At 40.6% G+C, this 11,902-nt stretch overlaps 1 protein-coding gene across 1 annotated transcript; it reads left to right on the plus strand.

The window, feature by feature from the left end:
• The first annotated feature begins 1,076 nt into the window (after positions 1 to 1,076).
• psmf1 (proteasome inhibitor subunit 1) lies at positions 1,077 to 10,608 on the plus strand. The gene is made up of 7 exons (XM_080846784.1): positions 1,077 to 1,268; positions 1,667 to 1,819; positions 1,905 to 1,987; positions 2,102 to 2,281; positions 9,180 to 9,233; positions 9,471 to 9,620; positions 9,773 to 10,608. The coding sequence occupies exons 1-7, from the start codon at positions 1,140 to 1,142 to the stop codon at positions 9,822 to 9,824; spliced, it is 801 nt and encodes a 266-aa protein (XP_080702910.1). The 5' UTR covers positions 1,077 to 1,139; the 3' UTR covers positions 9,825 to 10,608.
• Positions 10,609 to 11,902: the final 1,294 nt, after the last annotated feature.

Consider the following 11,902-nt stretch of genomic DNA (forward strand, 5'->3'; position numbering starts at 1 on the left):
AATGGGATTGAACCTCTAGTACAAGATCTAAGATGTTTTTTGTGTGTGTGTGTGTTTGGCATAAACCCAGGGCAAATCTTGGTGGGTACTGGGGGCTGGTGACACTGAGGACAATACCCCTTGCAGGGGCTTTAAGAACTATTCAAATGGGTAGTTTATGTTTGTGTGTGTGTGCGTGTGTGCGTGTGTGTGTGTGTGTGTGAGTGTGTGTGTGTGTGTGTGTGTGAGTGTGTGTGTGTGTGTGTGTGTGTGTGTGTGTGTGTGTGTGTGTGTGTGTGTGTGTGTGTGTGTGTGTGTGTGTGTGTGTGTATATATACATGCAATTTTTTTTCTGCAGGCTGCATTCTCAGCACAGTGTGTTTGTGTGTATGGGATTGGGGGTATTGAGTTTACGCCTTCTAGATTGTCCATGCCCTGAAGAATGCTATATCACAATGTCACAGTTTGCATGCTTGAATGATAAGTGAATTGGTGTTTATCTTTATTTGAGGACTTTTGTGACACAGGAATTAAGTATGCTCACAGTGTTAAACCAAATAAAAGAGAGTACGAGTAAGAGAATAGAAGCTTCTAAAACACAGTAAATCACGTAGACCTTTTTTTTTTTTGACATTTCTATTATTTGAGAAGCATCATAGGCGTTTTCAGAATCGATAAGATTTAAGCATTTTTAAAAGCTAGTCCTATAGGGTCTAAATATAGCCCAAATAATCCTGAAATGCAAAGAGTCATGTGCTGACATGGGATATTCCAGTTCATGAAATAAACGATAATCAAGTTATTCAACACTGCCACCTGCAGTTTATCGATGGTTTAGCCTAAAATGACAACTTGCATTTAACCACGCATTCATTTTATTAGAGAGATTTTCTGCGTATGTTTTGATGTTTGACTGACTCACGAACCATAATGACAAACTTATGGGTAAAGGAAATGTATGATATGGGTTTATTGTAATTAGAACACATCGCCAATTAATCTAATTTTGTTTAGATACGTATAGCAGTTCAGTCGGAACGTTTTACCCTAGCCAATTTGTCCACACGGGATTATTTTGCAACGTACTGTATCAAAATCATGATGACGTTTGAAAACAACACTCTTTCGTTTTCCTAAAATTGACAGCAACGCAATACAATATGGCTGGGTTAGAAGTGTTGTTCAGTTGCGTCTCTAGCGCTATAGCACGTCCTCAAGATGTAGTTGTGTGTTTCGTTCACTGGGAAGCTGTAAAAAATGGGTACAAATGCCTTGGTACTGGAGATGAGGTAAGAATGCTATAAACTGTGTTAGTGTAATGAGGTGTCTTTCGTTAGTTAGGAATAATGCGAGTTAGCCAGATGTGTTGTTACAATCAACCTGACTATTTGTTACAGTCTGTTGACATTCAAGTTTACATTTAACTTGTCAGTTGGATTTGACTTGCTTATGCTTTGTATTCAAATTGCATAAAGGTTTGCTGGGTAACTGCTTCGGTCCTTTCTGCTGGGTATTAGCCTACGCAGCATTTAGTTGAGATATAGAGTCGAGTAAAAATAATGGCTAACGTCAGCTACCCGTATTGAAGACTGCGCACCCAGAAAGCCAGTACCTTTGTATAAACGTTTTAAAATAAATCAAACTAGCAATAATCATGTTGTACTTGTTTCTGTTGCTTACACTCCAGCCGCGTGATGATGACAAGAAGTCGGAGTTGCTCCCTGCAGGCTGGAACACAAGTGGGGAATTGTATACACTGAGATATCGTTCAAATGATGACAAATCAACCTTGTTGTTCAAAGCCATAACTGTGGATTCAACCTTAATCTTTAACGTGATGGTAAGTCTTGTTCAGACAAGCATTGCTGCAACTCCTTAGTAGGCAGGCCAGGTTAACGTAGTGTCTTTATCTGTTCTTTGGTTAGGATTCGGCCACAGAGCAAATATCAGACTTGACTGTCAATGTCAGTGATTATATTGATGCACAGCATCTGCACGACTTTGAAAGGTTCGTCCAATTCATGAAGTATTGTCGGATGCTAGCAATATTTTTGTATTGTTACAGCTCATTTGTACAGTAACAGTGTCTAGATACATCCTTTAAATGCCTATTGTTCCCCAGGGTGTTCAAGAACACAGAGGATTTGGCTAATAAGGTGAAGTCCAAACTTCTTCCTCAAGTCAAGGGTGAGAGCAGTAAGAAAGCAAAGAAGAGTGAGAGGGACCCACTGGTAGACACACAGCGTGATGATCCTTTAAGGATCCCCACCAGGACACCCTCCTCCTCAAGACAGCCCAACTGGTAATTAATTACACATTTTACGCTGTGCTATGTCCTCTGATTATGTATTATGTTGTAGTTGTTAGAAAAAATATCAATGCATTATATTTGGTTATATATTCAAAGTGTATCCAGAAGTCAAAGTCTGTAAAATTGTAGCATTCTGTCTCACAGGGATTAAATCCATCAAGACCACAGCTAATTTGATATGATCCAGGTGCTATCAGGCACAACCAATAGATTAAAGGCACAATATATGCACATTGATGTATTGCTATGACATGTCACAATGTCCCACGGTATTCAAGGACAAGTTAATACATAGCAGATCTGGAAAAAAAAAGACTTCCTGACACTGGTGACTGTATGGGTCCAAACATGCTTCAGATGACTTACTCTGCTTGACAAATTTCTCCTCTCATCCTCTGTCCTGGCCTTGATTTAAAAGTATTATGTATTTTTCTGTAAGAGATAAGTCCATTGTATGGCAGTACTAGCCATGCATTTGGTAACTTAGCAAATGGATCATAGCCATCTGCTAAGGGACCATCGCTCTGAAGGATGCAGGTGTGTCTGAGTGTGTCTCAATCCAAGTGTTGCACTCACCACCTTAAATAGGGTGAATCTTACGTTGAAGGAAGAATGTCTGTTTGTTAATGCACATTGATCACTGACATATCAGTTTATTTGAGGAGGCCCTTTTGAGTAACACTGTTATCTCTGCTAGCCTGGTGGCTTTCTAGTTTCCCTGCATAAAATCATCCGTTAGATCTGGCATTGTGACGTTGCACATGCATGAGAACACTGCACAGAGATGTGTGAATGGGAGCAGTGGCGACTCCGAATACACAGTGAAGGTAGGGCAATATGAAAGTTGCTGGTTTTGATGGCCTGGCCTCGTTTCAGAGTCCTTGACCAAGACAGTGAACCCTGAAAGTGACCTGGCACTGACCCCTGAAACTGCACCGCATGATTGGTTGAATTAGGCTACCTCTGCTGAAGGAGGAGTGTGATGTGAAAAGTTTTTTTTGCACAGCTTACAGTTCTTCCACAGCGTACAATTTTTTAAAGGGTGTCACATTCACGTTCATCTCGCATCACTTAGTAGGTGAATGCATTTTAATCAAGAGCAGGTCTTGCAGAGCTTCTGATGTCTTGACAAAACTCACTGATTTTCATTTTTTTTTTTTCACAGCAGAGGGAGCTAATTTGTGTTCAAGGCAAAAAAAGAAGCACCACACAGCTAAATAAGTGGAACATGTTGCAGTTTCAGACAGAAAATGGCTATTTATTTAGACATAGAGGAATGTAGTCAAGTCAGAAGGTCTAGGATGTCTATCAAATTGAGACTGGACACAACTGATGGCACTATACTGCAATAAGAAAAAAAGAAGGCCTTTGTGTTGGCCCAGCAACAACGATTCCTCTCTAAATCATCACAAAATCTTCTAATCTTTCCATAAATACATCTTAATGAATATATGGGTGGGTGCATGGTTGTTTATAATAGCCTGGTATGCAACATTATTGCATTGATATGATGCTATTTGTCTGTCTCGTAGTGGCTTGAGCCACATGTGGTAGGGAAGCCATTGTCAGGTTGTATGAATGTTCACTACGGCTGATCATTATGCAAGGTTTAATAAGACCACTGACCACTTCAAGCAGTGCTGAGACCATGCTTGCAGTCTCACTTCATATGCCTTCCTCTCTCTGTACTATCTTGCAGTCCTTCAATCATTTAGTATTTTGCTGCTCTGTAACCATGGTGAAATGCCATGGCAACATTTATTTTGAATCCAAAAGGGGGAATGTTTTCCAGCTGAAGAAAAGATAGTGAGTATGTAAGGGGTCATGACCAGGTGTGATCTTGGATAATACTATAGCAGAGTGCTAAAAATAGTTTTCAATTGAATGTGAATCATGCTGCAGTGGTAAGCATATGCAGAGGAAGGCTGCCTTTCTCTGTGCCATTGTCAACTTCAGCAAAAAATATAAATAATTTAACATTTTAAACAATAGGCGTCCTTCTCGATCATTTTCTGAAATTCTTCTGAAATGTTTCTTACACGACTTCGTAAAAACAACATAATGGAAACACTTCCGCCGCATTCCTGCACGCTTGTAAATGCGTTTATAAGCAGCCAAAGTCTTCTCAGCTGTGTTCCCCTGGATTAGTTTCTTAAATTTATGCACGTTCTCGTGAAAGTGAATTTGCATACATACACGCCCTGCCAGCTCCTTATTAGGGCACGCAAACGTAGAGACGTGTGCTGTCGGAATCTCCCGAATCCACACGAAAGCACCTTGTTAGGCGAGTCATGTCTAAGCGGAAAGCGAGTTAAAAACGCAGATCTAATTTAACCGGTGCAGACGTGGAGGTACTGCAGGTTGTATATGTGTCCATTCTATTCCACTATGGCTATTTTAACGCGATTGGGTTTAGCGCTTATTTATTTATTCACTTTTTTTTTTTTTCAATTCACATTTGCAGTGTTCGTTACATTTACATTTGCATTCACATTCAGTCATTTAGCAGACGCATTTGTCCAAAGCGACGTACAAGGGAGGTACGAGCAATAGAGACCTAGTGTAACAATAAATACTACCTTACATAAGAAATAGAAAAACAAGGTAGAAAAGAAAAAAGAAGTGCAGGATTGCAACTGCTGTAAGTGCAAGTCAAGCACTAATCGAAGTGTTGGTTAGGAAGGGAGGTGCTCTCTGAAGAGTTGGGTCTTCAAAAGCTTCTTAAAGGTAGAGAGGGACGCGCCTGCTATGGTAGTGCTAGCTAGGCAGTTAATTCCACTAACGTGGATCTACAAATGAGAATAGTCTTGATTAGCATCCTGGTGTAGTCCATTTATTTAATGACATCACAATGCCTCGTAGAATCAGGACTATAAATGTGAAACGTAATTATTAATGATACAAATATTCTCGTATTTATTATTATTATTATAATTATTTTAATCCGAGGATGTCTGTAGAGTTGACGTGAACGCAATCACCAACGGTTTCTCACAAATTCAGCCGTTAACCCTTTTAACACGGACAGTGTGGGCCATCTTGTGGTAATTTGAGGAATCACATTTGAGAAGACTCTGGCAAACTTACGACTGCTATTTTGCGTTCTGAAAGTCCTCTGAAGTTCAGAAGAAATTTCAGATGAGAAAACTATCGAAAATGGCAAATGTTTTCCTAAATCCACCGAAGTGGAGTTCAGAAGAAAGTCCTTCTTCAATTCTTCCCAACTGCTTTCGAGAATGAGGCCCATTCTGTCTACACATTTCTATTGTAATACGACATTATATGTCATGACTGTGTACATGGGGTATTTGTTCAGTGGAATTATCAGTTAAAAATGACACTTACTGGTGAGGTTGCTCACCATTAGACGAAATTGAAAGATTTCTCCCCGTCTTTCTCATGTTACTGAAACATGAGGTTAGTCTGTTCTTTTGCATAGTGACTCATCCCTAGCTTCTAATTTAAGATGTGCAACATATCTCATTCCCTAGTGTCGCACTTCAGAGCTGAGAACAATTTATGTGTGGTGTTTCACACTGTGCTTGAGAGCATACAGGAGTGCTTGCCTCATTTTAGATCAGACAAGAATATAGATCCCTGTATAAATTTCACAGCCCCCCTTGTTGTTTTGGCCTGGTATGTCCTGCCTCTCTCTATTTTGATGTCCAAACCAATATCAAGGCTGGACGATCGTTAAAGTAGCAAGTATCACAGAGACGGTGTTGTCAGGGGTAAGATAATAATTTTGCACCGTCATATTTCCTCCTGACATTAACCATTTAAGGAGAAGCCTAGAGGACCCCCCTGCCTGATTGCTAATGGTGCTCAGAACGTGTGAGGACATCACTGTCTGGCATCAGTTTGGCTGCAATCCTCCGATGTATTCAATATTTTACAGCGCCGGTGCTGGTGTTGCAGCAGTCTATGTCTATTCTGAGGCACTGGCTTCTGCCCTCCAGAGGATGAGGCTCCGGGCCAGGCAGTGGATACTGTCTCCCGCCGGCCGTCTCAATGCCTCCCCTGTTGGCGGTGACCCCATCACATTTATTATGATGTCAGCTTTTTATTGCCTCTGGTGCGGTCATCCCCCTCTTTCTCTCTCTCGCTCAGGAAATAAAACAAGTGAATGCTCTGATTGAGCCACAAAAGTGGTACAGATGAGGGGTGGCTCTCCTAAAACCATTGTTGAACAGCAAACCTCTTGTGGTTTGTTGTTTAATTGTCTTTATATTATATTATATAATCAATTGTAATTAGTTTCAATGTTTGTTATGCCAGGGTTTCCACTATCCATTGGGCCGTGAAAATGTTTCAAAATTTTTTTTCCCCATTGGTGGGCCGCGGAGCGAGTAACTGATTTTAAATTGAGAACAATATTAATTAAGACGTCAAAGTTAACGCGTACATCAATGATATTATTGTGACCGAGATTAATGTGATACAAATATTTTAATGCAGTTAACGCAACTTTGTTTACTTCCGGTGTGCGTTGACCACTGACACGAAACGAGCGCGTGCCTACAGTCAGTTAGGCAGGAGCAACCGAGACGGTATTGAAAGATGGAGAGCTGAGGGATTGTTTGCCGGAAAGTTTCTATTTAAGAGGCAAAATGACGGAACAATCGACAAATGTAATGTTGTGTGTAGCATTTGTCAAGCTGAATTCAGCTGTCACAGAAGCAACTTGTCTTTAAGTTATCACCTTAATGCAAAGCACCCGACAGAAAGCAGCCCCAGGTTAGATGATTGCCAACCCACACTCCACGACGTTTCTAGGTAAATAACTAGACCAGTCCGTGAAAAGGTTACCAACGCTGTATCAGTTTGGGTTGGTAGTGACTGTCGGCTCTTCAACATAGTTGAATACGGTGGGCTGACTGAGGTGTTCCCAAATTGCTTCAGGGGATAATTGTTACGATTTACCATCGAGTGGCAGCATTGTGTTTCGCATAGCCTGTATTCCTTGCTTGACGGCGAGAGAGCACAAAAAAAATACCATTAAACAACAGTGTCTAAAATACACGCTGTCTGAAGTGATTACTCGTTAATGTATAAGATTCGACAGACGTCAGTAAAGTTGCATTAGTGCTGTTTTTGTGTATAATCATTGGAGTGGTTACGCTTTTCTGTGGACAGCTACCAACGACTGCCCAGGAATGATTGGTGCTATTTATGTTGATAATAGATTGCAGCCACAGATTTAATTCATTATTTAAATTATTCTGATCATTATATTGACCTATTTGAACCTATTTGTTTGCATGTCTGAAGCATCACCTATTTTAATTAGGCCTAGCCGAGTGATCTTGTTTGCATGTTCCATCACTTGTTTTGGGTGCATGCTATCTTTTGGGTCTTTTCTGGTTTGATTTCCTTGCTTGTTTGCTGTGCACAAATATGCCTAGGCCTACTGCAATTAAGTTCTCTGTGTATATTTTTGCTGTTTTCTGGAGCACAATACAATTTTGATGCAATATCTAGAGTTAGATTTTCTTTTATTTATTTAAAGGCTTCAACCTGTGGCAGTTGCTGATGTTGCTTTTTCTCACACATAGCAATCGCTTATTAATTAGAATGATTGGATTATAGATTCAATTAGCCTAATGGAATATAGATTCACTAAAATAAGCGGGGTGTCTGTTGGGCCCCGACCTGTTACAAATACGAAAAGTTGGGCCTCGGAGTCGAAAAGGTTGGGAACCCCTGTGTTAAGCCACATAACAGGACTCCTGCCAGCACCACCTATCCAGGGAATTTGGAAGAATTTATTTAGCTTGTAGGCTGTGTTATTTGTGAGTACGGAAATCGCTTCGACTTTGTGTAGCAGTCACTGTCAGTGTGTATATTGTGGTGTTGTTGTCATCTTCCTTACCTTTAATGGATTGTTATATTAACAGTGGCATTAGTAAATGTGCTATGGGTGCTAACGCAAACTGTGGGATGGCCTATTATTTAGACAAGTTGTAGGCTTGCATGTTTGCATATTGTTCAAGAAAAACATAGTTATGTAAAGATCATCTTAATCAGTTACAGTGGTATTAATATATCATTGTTTGCCTTTGGGTCCCATAAATAAATCTGCCCTCCCACAAAATCCACTGTGTTTATTATTATCTAAAATCCCACTAACATGGATTTGCTTGTTACGTGGCTTTGTTTAGGGACATAGAACAGAATTGCAGTGACAGTGTTTGGATCCGCTCCTGGCTGTTCATAATATCTTGTAGCAAACACTGAGCTTGTGGGATTTCAGCTGGCAGGATCAGGCTGAGGGGAGCCAGCTGGTTAATCAAACTTGCTGAGCCCAATACGGAGAAGAGCCACAGCATCTTGTTTTCCCTGCGGAAAGGCCTCTGGTGTGACTTTCCGCTCATTTTACTGAGTTCTTCCACCAGACTGTCTGGGTAAACAGCCCCAATGGCTGCGGCCCTGCTCTGCTACCTTCCTCGAGCTCAGCCACTCTTGCACCTGTTTCTCAAATCACGACATGTCCTCTTTTGTCATCACCTGAGCCACTCCACATAACTTTGCTGATCTGGTAGAAAATCTGCCGTGTTCGATGGAGGGGCTCCAGACAAATAGCATAGCAAAAACTGAGCTTGCAGCTTGAGGCTTGCAGCACCATGCTAAAGATTAAAAGATAGAAACGACCTCATAGATGGCAACCTCCTAGCTACATTGTTCTCACTGCTTCTCCAATCTACATGAGTTGATACCACTACTTAACGTCTTGATGCTTGTTAAGTTTTTCCCTCTACAGTAGTGATTTAATACATCAGTACTCGCACCATAACCCCACAATAATTGCTGCACTCAGTCATGCAACTGGGTGAAGGACATTAAATGTGTTATGCGGTTATGTAATATGGTAATGTGTGTCATCTCTTAGGTCAGACCCATTGGCTCCATTTGCTGCAGGAGGAGCAGGTCTTGACCCATTTGGGTAAGTTTGGGTAACAACAACTATCTCAGCAGTAAGTTTGTCTTATATATGTTTAAATCTGCATAACTGGTATTGGTTGTTTTTGGCTACCTGTTAGCTGTGTACATTGGTCTAATAGTATGAAGGTACAAATATTTGTATGTGTTGTATTCCCACACATTAACTGTAATAGAAACATTGACATTTTGTGTATTAATTTGATTTTGAAATGGACAATATGGGTCATGTGTTCTGTAGGGGACGAGCTGGAGGGATGATAGTGGACCCGCTGCGGGCTGGGTTTCCCCGCCCAGGGTTTGACCCCTCACATGGCGTGTTGCCCCCAGGTGCCGTGCCCCCTGGAGCACGCTTCGACCCGTTTGGCCCCGTTGGAAGACGCAGACCTGGGTGAGAATGTCTCCACTGGTTCACACACTGGTCATCCACACCACTTGTAAAATCAGTGGAAGGTTTTTACAGATATTGCACAATTAGTTTTGTAGTTTCATATTAAAAGTATCTGTTAATGTCCTGTAAATAAATTATTTATTATATTTCAGCCCAGACCCAGATCACATGCCTCCACCTGGATATGATGACATGTTCATGTAAAAGGCCGGCACTTCTTCCCCTCCGCACCCTGCTTGGGACTTTGCAACCAAAGGCAGCAGACTGAAGGCACTCCTGCTATATGTGGTTTGTGGACTAAACACAAACTAATGAAAATGGTAAAGGTATTCCTGAGTTTTCCTGACACAGGGTCTGCACACACACTAAACCGATGTAAACAAACCCAACCCGACCCCCCCCTCCTGTGTCCTTTTCTGTGTGGTCCATAAGCTGAAAACAGAGTGGAGGAGGAGAGCGGACAGAGTTAAAAGTGGGATAGGGATTATTTTCTCCCACGGCAATTATTTGGAAATGCTTTGAAAGCTCTATTAGGGTAACGTAACATACAATAGAGTCATCTATCAAACTGTCAGTTTCTTCTCACAGACTAGCTGGTTGTTGTCAAACATTACACAAAGCAAGTATTTAGTGTAACGTCTCCTCCTGCCTTTGCTGCTTCAGAGCCTGACGGTCTTCTGATTGCTTTGCTGTGATCTAATCATTGCCATTGTTGTGTGGTCAGAGGATTTCCCCCCAGTAACACATTGTTTATACCTTAATGTGCTGTAAGCCTTTTCCCATTGGGGCTGCATCTGTTTAAATGCTTCCCACTCACTGAGAGCTTCTCACTTAAGTTGAGGAACTGACCAAAACGTATTTAATTTATAAGTTTAGACCTGGGCCGAACATTAAGACATTATTTCGGGTTAGTATTTTGCTTATGTTTAACTTCTGACTACAACTCTGTATTCTGTCCTTGTTGGCAAATAAAGGACTAATCACTATCTCCCCATGTGTCATTTGCGTATTCTTAAAGAAGACTTTTGAAATGGTCACTCTGTGGTGAAAATCTCCATCATAACATTACATGTTAAGTATTCATATTACAAGTTATATATTTTAATCAAGCGTCAGCATACAGCCAGTAAAAGTCAAATCACCATTAAATGCCAAATTACATGATTTTCTGTCACAAATTATAAAGGAAAGTGCTTGCTGGGTGGAGGAGACCAGCATCTCGCAGGGTAGTACCTCATTCAGTTTGAGAGATTTATTAACGTGTGGATGTCAGCATCCATCTGTGGGGTGGGAAAAAGGACATTAAAAAGCTCCAAGCTGTGTAATCTTCACCATGAGAAAGCAGAAATAATAAAATCCTAATGGCATTTAGATATTTGAAAGGTGTCATGAAACTGCTTGCAGTTCCAATCAAATGGAAAGGGCAGAAATGCATTATTGATCTGTCCTCATACAAAAGACTGCCAGGAACAAAGTATGGTTTGTAAAGATAAAAACCATCCTTTGAAATAAAGCTATCACACTTTCTCCGTCAGGCAGATATACGTAATGTGTGTATCTCCTGACGTTGGGCATTTCATATTAAAACAAGTAATAATAATGCACTTGTGAAAAGTTGGGATTTGATCTTATTCTTCCTCTGCCCTTACAGTATACTGTACATTCATCTCTCTCTCGGCAGTGACTGTATAAATAGAACACAATCAAAGATGGCGGACTTCAAAGATGGGTGTCTCTTCATGTTTTCAAGATCATGTGTAGTGTGTACCTCAGTTGAATTTTTTTTTTTGTAGTTGTCCGGACCTAACTGTAGTGTTGCTGCCTGTTAATATAATCAATCCATCAATCAAAACACCTTTGATGAATGGTATGGATGAAATTATTACTCTAGTATTTGGTGGAATAAAAAGATACATTTGTCAGTGAGTTTTCACAGCTGGTCATGCAGTGTAATTAAAAAATGCAATTCCATTTACTGCATACTATGTGCATACCTACCTCTATTTCTCTATCATCGGTAATTTGGGAATTTTGCCTTGTTCATCTGAAGTATTTTTAATTCTTGATATGATATGCTGCCTGATTCTAGAATGTTCTATTAGAAACTCAAATCTTGCTGGTCCAGATACTAAAGCTCTGTCTGTGTTCTGACTCGTCATGCAGGGATTTCCATACTCTCTTTTTCTAGACATTAAAGCGACCCTTTCTCAATCTACAGAAGGCTGTCAAATGCAAAGCTTATTAAAATGACACAGCTAAGCACTTTACCTGGTGTGGCTTCC

The sequence above is a fragment of the Sprattus sprattus genome (assembly GCF_963457725.1).
Source record: "Sprattus sprattus genome assembly, chromosome: 10".
Classification (NCBI taxonomy): domain Eukaryota; kingdom Metazoa; phylum Chordata; class Actinopteri; order Clupeiformes; family Clupeidae; genus Sprattus; species Sprattus sprattus.

Excerpts from the sequence above, each read along its gene's own strand:
- psmf1 (XM_080846784.1), top strand. The coding sequence starts at position 1,140 with ATGGCTGGGTTAGAAGTGTTGTTCAGTTGCGTCTCTAGCGCTATAGCA. Across the intron at positions 1,820-1,904 it reads CCTTAATCTTTAACGTGATG|GATTCGGCCACAGAGCAAAT; the intron begins GTAAGTCTTGTT and ends TTCTTTGGTTAG. Across the intron at positions 2,282-9,179 it reads TCCTCAAGACAGCCCAACTG|GTCAGACCCATTGGCTCCAT; the intron begins GTAATTAATTAC and ends GTCATCTCTTAG.